This window comes from Bos taurus, chromosome 18, assembly GCF_002263795.3.
Source record: "Bos taurus isolate L1 Dominette 01449 registration number 42190680 breed Hereford chromosome 18, ARS-UCD2.0, whole genome shotgun sequence".
Lineage (NCBI taxonomy): Eukaryota > Metazoa > Chordata > Mammalia > Artiodactyla > Bovidae > Bos > Bos taurus.
This window is the reverse complement of record NC_037345.1, coordinates 15,541,280-15,559,425: the sequence shown is the minus strand read 5'-3', so window position 1 is coordinate 15,559,425 and position 18,146 is coordinate 15,541,280. Positions and strand designations below refer to the sequence as shown.

General features: G+C 40.4%; 1 protein-coding gene across 2 annotated transcripts in view; it reads left to right on the top strand.

The window, feature by feature from the left end:
• The first annotated feature begins 10,889 nt into the window (after positions 1-10,889).
• Positions 10,890-18,146, top strand: part of NETO2 (neuropilin and tolloid like 2) — an 84,957-nt gene continuing 77,700 nt past the window's right edge. For both annotated transcript variants that reach the window (XM_010814607.4, XM_010814608.4), the window contains exon 1: positions 10,890-10,972. In XM_010814607.4, coding sequence (XP_010812909.1) covers positions 10,939-10,972 — 34 coding nt within the window. In that variant the 5' untranslated portion in view covers positions 10,890-10,938. The remainder of the gene's footprint in view (positions 10,973-18,146) is intronic.

Here is an 18,146-nt window from a genome sequence, read left to right as displayed (position 1 = left end):
AAAGGAAATTTTTTAAAGTTTTTAACGAAATAAAAATACAACATAAAATTTGTAGGAGACAGAGAAGGCAGAGCTTAAAGGGAAATGTATAGCATTAAATGCATATATTAAGAAAGAAAAAAGATCTAAAATCAGTAACCTAAGCTTCCACCTTAACTAGATTAAAAAAAAAAAAGATTAAATCTAAAGCAAACAGAAGATAGAAGAAAATTATTAAAGCAGAAATCAATAAAAAGATGGCTCTTTGAAACGATCAATAATATTGATATACCTCAAACAGGGGGAAAAAGGAATAGACACAAATAACCAATATAATGAACAAAATGGAAGACATCACTACAGATTCCACTGACATTAAAAGCGTACTTTTTTAAAAATATGAGGAATTATCTATGCCCATGAATTCAATAAATTAGATTAAATGGACCAATTCCTTAAAAGATTTGTTGTTGTTCAGTCACAAGTCATGACCGACTGACTCATTGTGACCCCAACAGATTGTAGCATGCCAGGCTCCTCTGTCCTCTACTACCTCCCAGACTTTGCTCAAATTCATGTCCAGAATGTTGGTGATGCTATCTAGCCATCACTTCTCTGCTGCACCTTTCTCCTTTTGCCTTCAATCCTTCCCAGTATCAGGCTCTTTTCCAGTGAATCAGCTCTTTGCATCAAGTTGCCAAAGTACTGAAGCTTCAGTTTCAGCAACAGTCCTTCCAATGAATATTCAGGCCTGGTTTCCTTGAGGACTGACTGGCTTGATCTCCTTAAAGTCCAAGGGACTCTCAAGAGTCTTCTCCAACACCACAATTGGAAAGCATCAATTCTTCAATGCTCAGCCTTTTTTATGGTCCAATTCTCACATCTGTACATGACTACTGGAAAAATCATAGCTTTGACTATATGGACCTTTGTTCGCAAAGTGATGTGTCTGATTTTAATATACTGTCTAGGTTTGTCAGAGCTTTCCCTGAGTAAACATCTTTTAATTTCATGGCTGCAGTCACCATCCACAGTGATTTTGGAGCCCAAGAAAAGAAAATCCTTCACTGCTTCCAATTTTTCCCCTTCTATTTGCCATGAGGTGATGGGACTGGATGCCATGATCTTAGTTTTCTGAATGTTGAGTTTCAAGCCAGTTTTTTCACTCTCCTCTTTTACCCTCATCAGGAGGCTTTTTAGTTCTTCTTCACTTTCTGCCATTGATACAAACTACCAAAACACACATAAGCAGAAATCAATAAACACTATATCTATTTTTTAAAGTTAAATTTTCATATTAAAAACAAACTTTCCACCAAAGAAAACTCAATGGAGCAGATGGTTTCACTGGCAAATTTTACAAACATCTAAGAAATAATACCTATTCTATCCAGCATCTTGAAGAAAAAGAAGAGGAAGGAATATTTCATAACTCTTTTTAAAAGGTCAATATTTTCCTAATGCTAAAACCAGACAAAGACATTATAAGAAAACAAAACTACAGGCCAATATCCCTCATAACACCAATATAAAAATCCTCAACAAAACAGTAGCAAATTTTGTGCACAAATACATAAAATAGATAATATATCATTACCAAGTGTTTTTCATCCCAGAATGCAAAACCAGTTCACTGTTTGAAGGGGAAGAAAGCAATATAATTTACCATACTATTAAGTCAGAAAAACCGTTTTATTCTCTCAATAGACACAGAAAGATAATTTGACAAAATCTAACATCCACTGTCAATTTTTTTTAAAAAACTAAGTAAACTATGAATAGAACCTCCCGAACCTATTAAAGGGAATTACTAAAAAAGAAAAATAAACTACAGCTAACACATACTTAATGGTGGGAGACCGAATGCTTTCCCTCTAAGATTAGGAACAAGGTAAGGATGTCCTCTCCCACTGATAATTTTTACCGTAATACAGGAAATCTTTTTTTTATATCTGTTTTAATATAAGGTCTTCTGTGTACGAGACAGCAAAAGAGACACTGATGTATAGAACAGTCTTATGGACTCTATGGGAGAGGAGAGGGTGGGAAGATTTGGGAGAATGGCATTGAAACATGTATAATATCATGTAAGAAACGAGTTGCCAGTCCAGGTTCGATGCAGGATACTGGATGCTTGGGGGCTAGTGCACTGGGACGACCCAGAGGGATGGTATGGGGAGGGAGGAGGGAGGAGGGTTCAGGATGGGGAACACATGTATACCTGTGGCAGATTCATTTTGATATTTGGCAAAACTAATACAATTATGTAAAGTTTAAAAATAAAATAAAATTTAAAAAAAAAGAAATATAGTTGATTTACCATATTGTGCTAGAAACCTTAATTAAAGTAATAAGCCAAGAAAAGAAAAGAAAAGGCATACGGACTGGAAAGGAAGAAATAAAACAGTCCCTATTAGCAGATGACACAGTAGTCTAGAAAATCTATACACACACACACACAAGCTCCTAGAACTAAGTGAATTCAGCAAGTTCAGCAGGATACGAGGTCAACACAAAAAATCAATCATATTCCTATATAAATGCCATGAGCAATTGGAAATTGAAATTCTTTTAAATATCACTTAAAATAGATCCCCAAAATGAAATTCTTATGTATAAATATAACAAAGCATGCATAGGATCTATATGCTGAAATCTATGAAAGAGCGATGGAAGAAATAAAGGAAGACATAAAAGTAAAGACACTGCGTTCATAGACTGGAAGATCCAACCTAGTAAAGATGTCAACACTCCCCAAAGTGACCTATAGATTTAACAACATCCCTATCAAAATTCCAACAGTATTTTTTGGACATAGATAAGATGATTATAAACTTTATATGAAAGAGTAAAGGAGCTAGAACAGTTTCAAATAATTTTGGAAAAGATGGCAAAGTTGAAGGTCAAACTCCTGATTTTAAGACTTATTATGAAGCTATAATAATCAGGATAATGTGGCACTTGCAAAAAGACAGACACATAGATCAATGGAACAAAAAAGAAAGTCCAAAAATAATCCCACACAAATACAGCTGTTTGATCGTTGACAAAAGTTTAAAAGTAGTTCAGTGGAACATGGTCTTTGAAATAAACATTACTGTTAGAATATTTGGTCATATGGCAGTTCTATTTCCAGTTTTTTAAGGAATCTCCACACTCTTCTCCATAGTGGCTGTAATAGTTTGCATTCCCACCAACAGTGTAAGAGGGTTCCCTTTTCTCCACACCCTCTCCAGCATTTATTGCTTGTAGACTTTTGGATCGCAGCCATTCTGACTGGCGTGAAATGGCCCTAACCCTAACCTTATTGTGGTTTTGATTTGCATTTCTCTGATTATGAGTGATGTTGAGCATCTTTTCATGTGTTTGTTAGCCATCTGTATGTCTTCTTTGGAGAAATGTCTACTTAGTTCTTTGGTCCATTTTTTGATTGGGTCGTTTATTTTTCTGGAATTGAGCTGCAGGAGTTGCTTGTATATTTTGAGATTACTTGTTTGTCAGTTGCTTCATTTGCTATTATTTTCTCCCATTCTGAAGGCTGTCTTTTCACCTTGCTTATAGTTTCTTTTGTTGTGCAGAAGCTTTTCATTTTAATTAGGTCCCATTTGTTTATTTTTGCTATTATTTCCAATATTCTGGGAGGTGGGTCATAGAGGATCCTGCTGTGATGTATGTCGGAGAGTGTTTTGCCTATATTCACCTCTAAGATTTTTATAGTTTCTGGCTGGGCATACACACCAAGGAAACCAGAATTGAAAGAGACACATGTACCCCAATGTTCATCGCAGCACTGTTTATAATAGCCAGGACATGGAAGCAACCTAGATGTCCATCAGCAGATGAATGGATAAGAAAGCAGTGGTACATATACACAATGGAGTATTACTCAGCCATTAAAAAGAATCCATTTGAATCAGTTCTAATGAGGTGGATGAAACTGGAGCCAATTATACAGAGTGAAGCCAGCCACAAAGAAAAACACCAATACAGTATACTAACGCATATATATGGAATTTAGAAAGATGGTAACGACCACCCTGTATGTGAGACAGCAAAAGAGACACAGATGTATAGAACAGTCTTTTGGACTCTGTGGCAGGGGCATGGGGGGATGATTTGGGAGAATGGCATTAAAACATGTATGATATCATATAAGAAGAAAAATAAGTAAATATAGCAGCATGTAAAACAAACAAACAAAAAAAAAGAATATCTGGTCATCCGTATGCAAAGAAACGGAGAAGGCAATGGCACTCCACTCCAGTACTCTTGCCTGGAAAATCCCATGGATGGAGGAGCCTGGTAGGCTGCAGTCCATGGGGTCGCTAAGAGTCGGACATGACTGAGCGACTTCACTTTCACTTTTCACTTTCATGCACTGGAGAAGGAAATGGCAACCCACTCCAGTGTTCTTGCCTAGAGAATCCCAGGGACGGGGGAGCCTGGTGGCTGCCGTCTATGGGGTCACACAGAGTCGGACACGACTGAAGTGACTTAGCGTAGCATAGCATAGCATGCAAAGAAAAAAAAGAACCTTGACCTAAACCTCACACCTCATAAAATAATTAACTCAAAATGGATTATAACCTTAAATGCAAAACATAAAACTATCAAACTTTTAGAAGAAAACATACAACAATACCTTCATGAACTACAGTAAGCAAAGAGTTCTTAGAAATAAGACCAATAGTATGATCCATAAAAGAAAACAGTCTAAATTTAAAATCATTTTCTTTGCCAAAAACACTTTCAAGAGAATGAACAAGCTACATATGCAACGGAAATATTTGCAAATCATATATTCAATAACAGACATATCCAGAATGTATAAAATGTAAAAGAACTCTCAAAACTAAATAACCCAGTTTAAAAGTGAGAAAGAATTTGGACACTTCCCCCAAAGAAGATATATGAATAGCAACTAAGCTCATGAAAAGACACTCAACATCATTTGCTATTAGGGAAATGAATATTAAGACCATGGAAAGATACCACTACATGCCTATTACTGTACCAAGAGACTTGCATTTGTTTCAGTTTTAGTAAAGAGGATTAAACATAAAGTAAACATCTTTCAAAATGATATTCTGGCTTTTAAGAAAAAGATACATATACGTTAACAATGTTATTCTAAAATATATCATTACAGCCTAAGTTTCTCAAGTAAATGGATGACCAGAAATCTTCCTGATAAAGTTGAAATACTTAAGCACTGTTAGAATATAACGTTTCTTAAAATTTTTCTTGCTTTGCAATTATACTAAGCAGAAATTTGAAAACAAGTTTCAGTTCAGTCGCTCAGTCGTGTCTGACTCTTTGCAACCCCATGAATCACAGCACGCCAGGCCTCTCTGTCCATCACCAACTCCCGGAGTTCACTCAAACTCATGTCCATCGAGTCGGTGATGCCATCCAGCCATCTCATCCTCTGTCGTCCCCTTCTCCTTCTGCCCCCAATCCCTCCCAGCATCAGGGTCTTTTCCAATGAGTCAACTCTTCCCATAAGGTGGCCAAAGTACTGGAGTTTCAGCTTCAGCATCAGTCCTTCCAATGAACACCGAGGACTGATCTCCTTTAGGATGGACTGGTTGGATCTCCTTGCAGTCCAAGGGACTCTCAAGAATCTTATCCAACACCACAGTTCAAAAGCATCAATTCTTTGGCACTCAGTTTTCTTCACAGTCCAACTCTCACATCCATACATGACCACTGGAAAAACCATAGCCTTGACTAGACAGACCTTTGTTGGCAAAGTAATGTCTCTGCTTTTGAATATGCTATCTAGGTTGGTCATAACTTTCCTTCCAAGGAGTACACATCTTTTAATTTCATGGCTGCAGTCACCATCTGCAGTGACTTTGGAGCCCAAAAAAATAAAGTCTGACACTGTTTCCACTGTTTCCCCATCTATTTCCCATGAAGTGATGGAACCAGATGCCATGATCTTCGTTTTCTGAATGTTGAGCTTTAGGCCAACTTCTTCACTCTCCTCTTTCACTTTCATCAAAAAGGCTCTTTAGTTCCTCTTCACTTTCTGCCATAAGGGTGGTGTCATCTGCATATCTGAGGTTATTGATATTTCTCCTAGCAATTTTGATTCCAGCTTATGCTTCTTCCAGCCCAGTTTCTCATGATGTACTCTGCATAAGTTAAATAAGCAGGGTGACAATATACAGCCTTGACGTACTCCTTTTCCAAATTGGAACCAGTCTGTTGTTCCATGTCCAGCTCTAACTGTTGCTTCCTGACCTGCATACAGGTTTCTCAAGAGGCAGATCAGGTGGTCTGGTATTCCCATCTCTTGAAGAATTTTCCACAGTTTATTGTGATCCACACAAAGGCTTTGGTATAGTCAATAAAGCATAAATAGATGTTTTTCTGGAACTCTCTTGCTTTTTGCACGATCCTGCAGATGTTGGCAATTTGCTCTCTGGTTCCTCTGCCTTTTCTAAAACCAGCTTGAACATCTGGAAGTTCACGGTTTAGGTGACATCATTACCACATGACCTGGTTTTGACTCCCTGGAGATAAGCCTTCTTCAATATCACTGGCACAGGGATAATTTCGGTCTATGACTGTATGGACTGAACTGCCTTTCCCCCCACCCAAATCCTTATGTTGAAGCTCTAACCCAAAATGTGATTATATTTGGAGATAGGGGCTTTAAGAATGTAATTAAGGTTAAATGAGGTTATAAGAGTAGGATCTTAATACAATCTGACTGATATTCTTATAAGAAAAGGAAAAGACATGAGTTTGTGGCTATGTGAAAACATAGCAAGAAGTCTGCAGTCTGCAAGCCAGGAAGAGAGGTCTCACCAGAAACCAACCCTACTGGTACCCTAATATTGGACTTCTAGCCTTCAGAACTGTGAGAAAATAAATTTCTATTGTGTAGGTCACCTAGTCTATAACATGTAGTTATGAGAACCCAAGCCAACTAATTCAATAAACTAAAAAATATCTTCCTCTTTTCCTTCCTTTAAAAACCCCACTGAAATCTTCATATACTGAACTCTTCATACAATGAGATTCTATATGATTTTGCTTTTCACTAAATTTCATCATTGTAGTCATACGTGCACACTGTATGTGCACATACAAAAAAACAGTATAAGACAACCCCCCCCCTTTTTTTTTTTACTACGAATAGATTTTCTATGTATCAGTTTGGTTATGTGTCAATTCCTATATCTTCCTTAGTTATGGTATATCTCTGTATTAGTCTGCTCAGGCTGCAGTAACAAAATGTTATAGATTAAGTGACTGAAGCAACATTTATCTTCTCACAGTTCTGGAGGCTGGAATCCCTGATTAAGGCTCTAGCCAATTTGGTTTCTTCTAAGAGGGCTTGCAGGCTGCTGCCTTCTCATCAGGTCTTCACCTGGCACTTCCTCCATGCCTGTGCTCTCCGCTGTTTCTTCTTATAAGACACTAATCCCATCGGGTCAGAGTCTCACCCTTATGACTTCATTTAACCTTAGAGGCCTAATCTCCAATACAGGCACACTGTTCAAACCACAACACATGTATTTTGAGGGAAACATTCAGTTCATAACCATCTCTAAAAATAACCTGCCTTTCTACGCTATCATTTAATAAAATATAGAGCTCCCAAACTCCAGCAATAGAGAGAGACAATAAAAATCTGTTTGGTACATAAACACGGAGATAAAATGCAGCATTTTTAAAGTAAGTCAATGCTCCACAACACCATTCAAGTGCTACAGAAGACTTGGTCAGAGAAAACAAAATGTAAATTACAGGAATGATCTTGAGGAGTTTCAGAGGCTAGATCTATGCCTGAAAGATCAGGCAAGGTGCAATGAAAGCAGAGTTCTCAATCACCTGGGCACTGGACGTAATCTGGGAACAGATTGGGTGCTACTGGGTGGTCTTCCGGGGAAATAATATTTCAAAAACAGAACTCCCCAGCTGAGAGAGATGCAAACGGCTTTCCTTTTAATTTAGTCAACATATGGTCACACGGTAATCTCAGCTATGATCTGTGCTTTACCACATTCTGTGGAAAATCTACTGTAGACAATTACATCCAAAAAATAGGTGTCTTAATAGGTAGCCACAAAATGAACATTCCCAAAACATTCCTTGGGAATCTACTCCCCAGCCAACATACTACAGAAAAGACTTCTTGCTGCTGTTGCTGCTGCTAAGTCGCTTCAGTCATGTCCGACTCTGTGCGACCCCATAGATGGCAGCCCACTAGGCTCCCCTGTCCCTGGGATTCTCCAGGCAAGAACACTGGAGTGGGTTGCCATTTCCTTCTCCAGTGCATGAAAGGGAAAAGTGAAAGTGAAGTCGCTTAGTTCTGTCCAACTCTTAGCAACCCCATGGACTGCAGCCTACCAGGCTCCTCCATCCATGGGATTTTCCAGGCAAGAGTACTGGAGTGGGGTGCCATTGCCTTCTCCAAAAGACTTCTTAGGTTTCACCAAAATGTTACTACCGGTAAGAGGTACTAGACTAAATAAAACAGTACTATGTATATACTTTGTTTTAACTACAGTTGATTTAATCTGTCCCCTTTTATCTTCAACTCAACTGCCAGATTTATCTTTCCAGAATTCCACTGCTGCACTATTAAAAACTGCCCCTCTGGCCTCCTGAGTCAGGTATAAACTCCTTCACCTAGCAAATAAGCAAAATCCCCATAGACAAAACCCACCATATTCAACTTTATCTTCACTACCAATCACCACATTTGCCCCCAAAAAGATGCTTGCTGCTGCTCCTTGCCTGATGTGAAAGCTCTTCTTCCCTCTCTCCTCTCCACTTGGCATCCACAGCCTTTTCATTCTTTGTGTGTTACCTCCTTCACGAAGCATTCTCTGATGACATCATACACACATGGATTCTTTCGTCAGGCAATAATTATGCATTCAGAACCATTATTCCAAAGACTTCCCTCATGGTCCTGTGGTTAAGAACCTGCCTTTATTGGCAGGGACCCCGGGTTTTTGACTCCCAGTCAGGGAACAGGGGAACTAAGATCCCACATGAAGAGGGGTAACAGAAGGCTACTAGCCACAACTACCGAGCCCTTGCAACGCAAGGAAGACCCAGCAAAGCCAAAGAAAAAGAAAAAGTGCATTTAAAAAAAAAAAAAAAAAAGAACCATTATTCCAGAAGCTGAGAGGGCTCCTTCCTCCTAATTCTTTTTGTCCACCACTGTCTGTGACTTAGGTTTAATAATCTTAATACTGTCCTAGTCTCTCAACGAGTCACTTTATTCTATCAGTGGAAAAGGCTCCTAAAATGCTTTATTTACTAGTTGGTTCTTGTGTGCAATATCAATTTAACTGTTGGTAATTTGTCCTTAGGAAGCCAAATATACACATCATGTATCTTTCATGGCACATGGTGAAGGGCTACCTTAATATTAACTGATGTTAAATATGCTTTCACTTGTAGACCTTGTTAATACTTTCTGAGGGATAGAAGGAAAGAGTTTCAGTTGCCACAATTTGTCCTTAACTTTAACTTGTTAGACAAATATTTATGGAGTTCCTACTATGTGTCAGATACAGGTATAAATATTCTTTTACTCTAGGGCCTTAATCGTGGGCGTTTCCCCAGCACCTGTCACAAGCAACTTGTTTAAATAGTGCGGTAAATGAGACTCAGGTGATGAACAAATTAGTAGTAGATGGGCAAGGTAATTTCAGAGCATGATAATCACTACGGAGAAAATAAAACAGAATTAATACCACATACTATGCAGCTGTTTACAAATGTGGAGATTTCGTTATCAGCAGAGTCAAGTGACACTATCCGCATGGCTTGGTGGTAAATAGAGTATTTCTGTAGTCAGATGTGTTGGGCTCACCACCCTGCCTCCCTCCCTGTGTGGCTCTGAACAAAGAACTTAACCTCCCCCGCCTCCTCTTTCCCATCCCGCATGAGGTGAATCGAGGATTACAGAGTTGATACGTGAAGAGTTTGGTGCTGTGCCTGGCAACTCGGGAAGCGAGTCGGTAACTGCTAGTAAACATTACCGTTGGTCACGTTAACTCACCTGATGCTAAAGGCAGGTGAGAACCTCAGGCTCGCTCGGTCCCGAGCCTCGCCCAGGTGCGCGCCCGCCCGCCGAGGCAGGTAGTCGAGCAGGGCTAAGGAGGGCGGAGTTCTGACCTTGAATTGAGGTCCTAGGAGACTGAGGGGTCAGGGCCCCCTCTCCGTCTGCGAGGGCAGACGGAGGTGGGCAGGCGGGCCAGGGCTGCCGAGTCCAGTGGGCGGCAGAGCCCCATCCCTCCCTCAGGCGGAAGGCCTCGAGGACTCGGATCTGCTCACCCCGCGCCCCGCGGGGGCAGGGGACAGGCCGAGCTCTCCCTCCGCGCCCGCCTCTCAGAGCGCGGGCGAGGCGCCGGCGCCCCAGACCTCCTGGCCCCGCCCCCAGCCCAACAGCGGCCCGCGGGGCGCACCGCCCACCCAGGGTGCGAGGCCGCGGGCGGGCTCGCCCGGCGATTGGCCGGGAGGGGTGCGAGGGGCACACGGGCGGGGGCGGGGGGCGGGCACATGCGCGCTAGCAGCGCGGCCGGCACGCGGCGCTCGCGCTCCCAGCTTAAATGAGCCTGGGATCCCAGCGCCCCGCACTTCACCCGGGTCCGCGCTGCGGCCGCGGGCGGAGCGGCCGGTGCCGGTGCTGGCCCTCGCGTCCGCGCTCTTGGGCTCCCAGGCGGTCGATGGGACCTAGCGCCGTGAAGCAGGAGGCGGCGGCCGTCGGGGGGCTGGGTCAGCGGGAGAGCCCGCCGGGGGGCTCGGGCATGGCGGGCCGCAGGACCTGAGTCCTGCCCCGCGGGGAGCAACCTGGTGGCGGGCGATGGGGACGGAGCGGGGCTGCAGCCGCGCCGAGCCGTGAGCGCCCCGCTTCCGCCGCCGCAGCCGCCGCCGCCTCATCGCCGCCTCGGCCCCTCGCGAAGCGCCGGCCCTCTTGGGATCATGGCCCTGGAGCAGCTCTGCTCGGTCCTCAAAGGTAAGCGCCCTGGGCCGCGGACGGCGCCCCCTGGGGGCGAGACCGGCCTCTTCGCGTCCCTGCCCGGCGCAGGGCGCCCGACGCGCCCCTTTGTCTGGCACGAGCGGACCGCGGATCCCCGCTCCCGCCGGGATCCACTTGTTCCCCGAGCGCTTCTTCCCAGCCCTCTGCCGTGTGCCTTGGCGGGGGACCCGGGAAGCGCATCGGGACTTGGCGGCCCGGCCGGCCCTGCGAGCCGTGCCCTCGCGCTTCTTCCTCGGAATTCCGTACATCGCTTTGCAAAGTTGTAGGATTCGTGTGAGTGGAGCGAAGGCCGCTCTTTTCAGCATTAGTAACAGAAAGTCAGTCCCAGCGAACAATAAAAAGCCCAACTGAGGCGTCGCGGAGCGGTTCTCGAAAAGCCCCGGGGTGGCGGGCGGCGAAACGGCCTTGCCCGCCGGCCGGGTCCCACCTGCTGCGGCCACGGAGGCTGCGGCACCACTGCGGGCGCCGCGACCCGGCCCGGGCCGGAGACGCTGCTCGGGGCTGCGCCCCGGCGCTTCCCGGGACCTCAGATACCCTGCCGCCGCTGTCTGATTCTTTCTGATTTGTTGTACCGGGAAATAAAACAGTCGGCTTGCCAAGTACACAAAGCTCCAAAACATACTACAGCTGCTTTGCATTTTCCAGGAGGTGTAATATTAGATTAAAATTTATGTACATGGATAATTAAGGTTGTGATTCAAAGTTGTTTCTGAAAATCGAACTGAATAAATCCTTTTTTTCGGCCCTCGGAGGAAAACACCACTACCAATAAAGGGCTTCTCTTTTCTGCTACTGACTTAGATTGAAAACTGAAGAGCTGTGTATTTGTAATGTTACAAAATGTTCTCTTTTTCAAAATATAAGGTAAGGCGTTAAGGCATTGACTAGCGGTACTATATATCGCTTTTTATTGTGTCTTAATATTTGTACAGTGAAAAATGTTGGGTTTTTCCCACCCATTAACACTTTTGAATTTTGTTTTACTGGAAAATTCAGTTTAATTTCCATTAAATTTTAATTGCAGAAATTACCCCATATATTTCTAAATTTATAATTGAGATATCAGCAATTTAGCTATCCACTGTATATGTATAATTTGTACAAAGGTAACCTAGGACTTTGGCAGTCACTCCATAAATCATTAATGATTTCCTCATTATATTAAAATGTTAAAACTCTAAAATTAATTTCTGTAGTCTTTCCTGTCTGTAATTCCCAATTTACATCGCCATTCCTTGGAAATTAAGATTTTGTTTTACTTTTTCAAAATAAATCATTCGCACAGTAGGGTTTGTGATAGTGCTCCTTATCTGAATTTGCTTCGTTGTCCTCATTCCCTTAGGATGTTCAGTATAATAAGCACATTCTATCTGAGTAGCCCCCTCTGGGGAGAAATCACGTAGATCTGTTATACAGCTTTACCTGCAGAACTTGACGAAACTGAGCTGGATAGGACGGAATCTCTGATACTCCTGGAATGGTGAAGGGTTTTGCAGCTTTTCTGCCTTTGCGTTTGTCGTTGGTACACACTGCCCTCTCTGGCCACCAGCGTGAAGCATTTAGTGTTTGCACCTTTCAGGAAAGGATTCTGTGGTTGATGGCAGAGCTACAGTGGAAACAATGAATTTCAGTAATACCTGGCTTTTCTTTTTTTCATGTTATGCAGCCTACTATTTTTACATGCTGGTGTATTTTTAAAGCTCAGACTAACTTGTTGTTAGGCTTACTAGAGAGAAAGCAAGCTATTTTTAAGTCTTCTAGAGTTCATGGATATGTGCTTGTACATAGGAGGAATCCCTCTGGAAAGATTCAAGAAATTAACAAAAGTTGATTCTGAGAAAAAGGTCTAAGAGACTGAGAAATAAGAGTAAAAGGAAGACTTTGGTTTCACTGCCTGCCCATTTGTATCACTTTTTTTTTTTTAAACCAAATGCATGTGTTACTTATACAAACATTGGTGTTTTTAATCTTAAAAAATTACATTTTAAAAAATACTGGCTTTTTCTGGTGCTTCCATTCATTGTGTGCACCAGTGCATGAAAAAGTAGCTCTTAAGGTGTAAATTGTTTCAACTTTGAAGAGGTTCTTATCAGAAGCAGTTATTTAACATCTGCATAATTACAGATATTACCTACCAAAAGCCTTGTTTTGGAATATTATGGTCAGTTTCTACTAAAACAAATCAGCCATAATGGGTGTGTGGAATTTTAAGTAGAAGGTAATTTTCTTTAAGATGCCATTGATTCTTGGTTTTACTTTCAGCAGTAAGAACAAAAGGATAACTCTGCTAGGCTTTTAAACCTTTCATATATTGTTAAAACTGAATAATTCACTTTTAATGGTTTATGATCACTCCAAGTCTAATAAAATTTGACTTGTCTTTTATCAAAATTAAGTATCATGGTCACATGAAAATATTAGGCTTATAAACCCATTTTTCACTGTTCATATTCATTCTGCAGACTTGTGTCAGGAGAATCCTATACTCAGTTATATTTAAATGTGTATAAACTGTGGTTAAATTTATGGTGTTACAGTGTGTACCTGGCACTGTATTTTAAAAATCTTATTTGAGACTGTGACAATAACTCGTGTCCTGCATGCTTAAGTCTTTTTCAAGAAATTAAACAATACAGAAAAGTACCATAATGAAAAGTTATCCTTTAAAGAGGGAAGTTTTTAAAGATAGATAGCCTTGATAAAAGCTAACTTTATTCCCCCCCCCACCAGGAGTTAGAGAAAATGTTTTATTAGTATAGTTGAGAAATCTGACTAAATGATGGTTTTATTATAATTTGATAGTTTGATTACTTGAATCCAATTATCTGTTTTGAAACCAAACTGACCTTTTAGGAAAAACATCCAGTGCTGTAATACACACACATGCACATTACAAGTTCAAATCAAAGCCATTTTTCAAAGCCCATTTAGGAATAAGATAGAAAAAAGATTATTATATAAGTAAAGTTCATTATCTAAAATTCTGAAGAATAATTCAAGTTCTGCTCTTGGTTACTACCCATTCAGCACAATCCCCTGTCATTTTAAAATTTATGATTCTTCAGAATAATTTATTATTTTTTTAATGTGTCCCTGGGGCATTTTGAGATCCCACTTAGTGTGATCTTTAAGTTGCAAAGAGGAATCCTAAAAGGTTTCCAAACTCTTCTTAACGGAACTCCCTCAAAGGAACTCTTGGTGGAGGGAGGAGAGGTAGGTCTCAAAACTCAACACAAGCGAACAGGGTTGCTTTGATTGCTGTGGGGCCTCACCCTCTCAGTCGCTCATCAGAGTGACCCAGATTAACTGACACGTATTAGCATATTTGTTCATAATTACAGGGTGTACTAATCTGAAGGTTCAATTTGTCCTAGTCAAAATGAGATTAAAATATATTGGTTTAAGCATGCCCAGAATAATATATTGGAAATTACAGTGTTAGTGGGTGAGAAGACATCAAAAATACTCATCGAAATGTGACCTGGTCATGTTAAAATCCAATGGTAGCTGCTGTGGATGTCTGAGGAAGACTCCAGTATGATTAGAGCATACAAGTATACTGCCATCTCCAGAGCGTTTTGACTAACGAGAAGGTTGTCACATTCTGCAGGCAAGAAAAAGCATTTCTGCAGTTATGCTTTCTTTGAAGTAATTGGCAGTGTGATTAGCATGAAGAGGTTGGAGTGATCCCAGAGTTCTTCAAGCTCCATCTTCCTTCTTAACTAAAAAGTAAAATTGAGTTTGATTAAATTAAGGTATTTTTTTGTTCTTTGGAACAAAAAGTTACTACTACCTCAAGTATATGGACTCCAATTGAACTCCATTCTGCTTCAGAAAACAGATGCAGGGAGACCAGGTAGGCAGTTGTTACATTATGGGATCTCATGATAAGTTTACCAGACCTTACCTTTACCGCTTAGATGCTGAAAACAGGAAAACTTAGAAAGAGGTATGTTTAATTACTAACAAAGGTAAAGGGAGTTAGCTTGATAAAAGTAAGAGAAGTAGCATATCTGAAAAAGAAAGAAATCTATTGTTTTTCTGTCCCCTGACTTATGCTCAAAAAAAAGAAGCTGGGTCACCTGTGTGCCTATTCTTAACCAAGTTTGTGGTTGTCAATTTGTTAGTGTGGCTATCTGTGCTGTATGTTGTAGTTACAAAGGAGGTATAACCAGGATTATGCTTAGTCACTTCATATATTCATCTAATTTTGAGTGCTGTTGTGGGCCAGCCAGTCTTCTAGTCACTAAAGATGCATAAGTGAATCAGACAAGTCCCTCTTTCTAGTAGGAAGAGACAGATAATAAGAAAATAGTGGATAATATAAGTAGTAATTGAAATGCTATTTATGCATTTATTTATTATGTATTATTTATGTATTTATGTATAAAACAAGATGAAGAAGAAAATATGGAGCTTCTTTAGCAGTCAGAGAGCCCTCACAAGACTCGAATAACAGGAAGGAACCAGCCATGCAGAGTGTGAGTCTAGGCAAAAGGAATAACAAGTCCCTAAGGCAAGAATTAGCTTGGTGTGTTGTGGAAAGAAGGCCTGTGTAGCTGTAGATAGCAGTCGGAAGGTCAGCGGGATGGTCAGGACATAGGACTTCTGAAGTCAGAGTAAGAAGTATGGATTTATTCTAAATGGAATGGGACTCTGTTGGAAGATTTTATGAAAGGCTGTGATGTGATCTGATCTATGTTTTGAAAGGATCACTGGCTGGTGGATACAGAGTAGATTATAAGGGACTATGGCAGAAGTAGCCAGTTTTCTTCCAATATCCATTTTACCTTTCAGTGGATCTCTGAACTTTAACCACACAATCACCCAAAATAAATACTAGATTTTGCAGTTTTCCTTGGGATTAGGTGTGGCCATGTGACTAAGTCTGACAGTTACGTGTGTGTTCAACTTTGGGGGAGTGGTGGTGTTTTTGTCACTCGGTTAGAATTTTTATTTTGACATCATGGTAGATTCTAAGCAAATGTTTTTAAAGGAAGGAGGAATGCCCTGTGGCATTTCTTCATTCTTGCTAAGTGTAATGCAGGCATGGTAGCTGTAAAGATATAGTACCTGGCACTCCAGCATCTGTACTGGCCCATCAGATGACCTTGGGAATGAAGTCATATACAACTGAACAGTAAGATAGAAGAAGCTTAGCCTCTTTGTTTCTTCCAGTAGACTATCACTCTCCTGTTGAAGTTGTCTTTAAAGTGTGGTTCCAGGGCCAACAGCTTTAGCATCACTAGGCAATTTGTTATAATGCAAGTTTTCAAACCCCACCCCAGAATTCCTGGATCAAAATCTCTGGAAGTAATGCCACCCCCACACACACAAGTCTGTGTTTTAATAAACCTTACAGATGAATATGATCCACGCTAAAGTTTGAGAACTACTGTCCTAGTGATTTATTTCTCAAACATGGAAGAACTGCTGAGTAGGATGTGAACATTTTTAATCCTTGATATATGTTACCAGATCAACCTCATCAAAGCTGTGACAGTTTACAGTCCAGTGACAACATAAGTCAGTTTCCTATATCCTGACCAATACTAGAATCTGTATTTTTATATTAGAAAGGCTGAATTTTTCCATTGTTTTTTCTTGGCACTTTAGTGGCATAATCTTTTTTCCCATTTATTTGTAGTTTTTATTTATGTTTTGGTCTTTTGTGAATGAAGTTGTTCCCTACCCAAAAGTATGAATTCACCTTTCTTTTCATTCTGCTATTAAATTTTCTATTTAGCTTGAAAAGGGGATCTACTTTTTTCCAAATAATTAACAAGGTATCCCAGAACCATTTATTAAAACTGCCCTCTCACCAAGTATTTCAAATATTATATAAATCATAATAAATTCTGGGATATATATGTCTGTTTGGGGCTTTTTTCTTTTCTTCCATTTTCTAACCTAAAAGCCCATTGAGAATAAGGACCATGTCTTTTTGTTTCACTGTAGTTCCAGGGACTGAGTCAACTACCTGTAATACAGTGAATGCTAGTAATGTTTGTTGACAGATACCAGTTTCTTCCTCTACCATTGCTACATTTTATAATTCTTGTAGCTTTATAGTAAGCATATTATTTTTATGAATTTTTTTATATTTTCCTTGGCAAATATGGAAACGTCTTTAAGATGACCATCAGAAGCATTTTAAGTATCTAGAGAAAAGCTAAGATTTTTATTAAAACATCATTAAATATTATCTGACTTACTGGGAAGAATTGTTACCTTTACAATTGTTTCATTATCCAAAATGTATTATTTCTCTATTGTATTCATTTATTTACTTACTTGTTTATTTTAGTCTTATGCTCTTCCCTTAATAGGTATAATAGTTTCCTGGTAATTCTCTTGGGACTTGTGGGTTTTAAAATAACATTGTCTATAAGTAATAGTTTTGCCTCCTTTCCAGTATTTATTGCATTGGCCAGAATTGCCACTATTAAGTAACAGTGAAGAGAATAGACCTGACCTTGATTTTTACTTGATTGAAAAGTACAGCCTTAAACTGGAAGGTCTGGAGACAAGATTGCAGGTAGAATGCTAACAACAGTGATTCAGGGTTAAAAGGAGTAGCTTGGAGGATTTGTATACCTTGTATACCTTGAATAGCACCTGTCTTTATCATTTAGGCCTTCAAGTCAGATCTGTATAGTACCCTATGCTAAACTCCAAAGTCAGAGGTGAGAACGTACATGGTGGGTACGACTTTTTTCAAATATGAGATCACAAGCAATTCTCTGCGTGACTATACTTTAGGGTTGTGGAGTTTAGAATCTTTATTTTGGCATGGATTGCTTTTCTTTTTTTTTCTTGGCATGGATTTCTGCTTTAAAGAATCAGTGCTTCCTGGGTACGTTGTTTTTGAATTTGAAGTGTGAAATTTTTCTGGATTTGAGAAATTATTGACCCTTTGGTAAGATATAGACGAGAACAAGTGACACATAGATCCGGACTAAGGACAGAGCAGAGCGCCGCAGCACTGCTTCATGTACTAGGTAATGCCAGTGTTTGGCATCAGTGGAGTTTGTTTTAATATCTCAGCCTGATTATAGCAAGCAATTTGCAAAGATCCTATTGTACAACTGGGAGAAACTATGTTTATTATGATACAGAATTTAGAATGATTAATCGTTAGAACTGTATC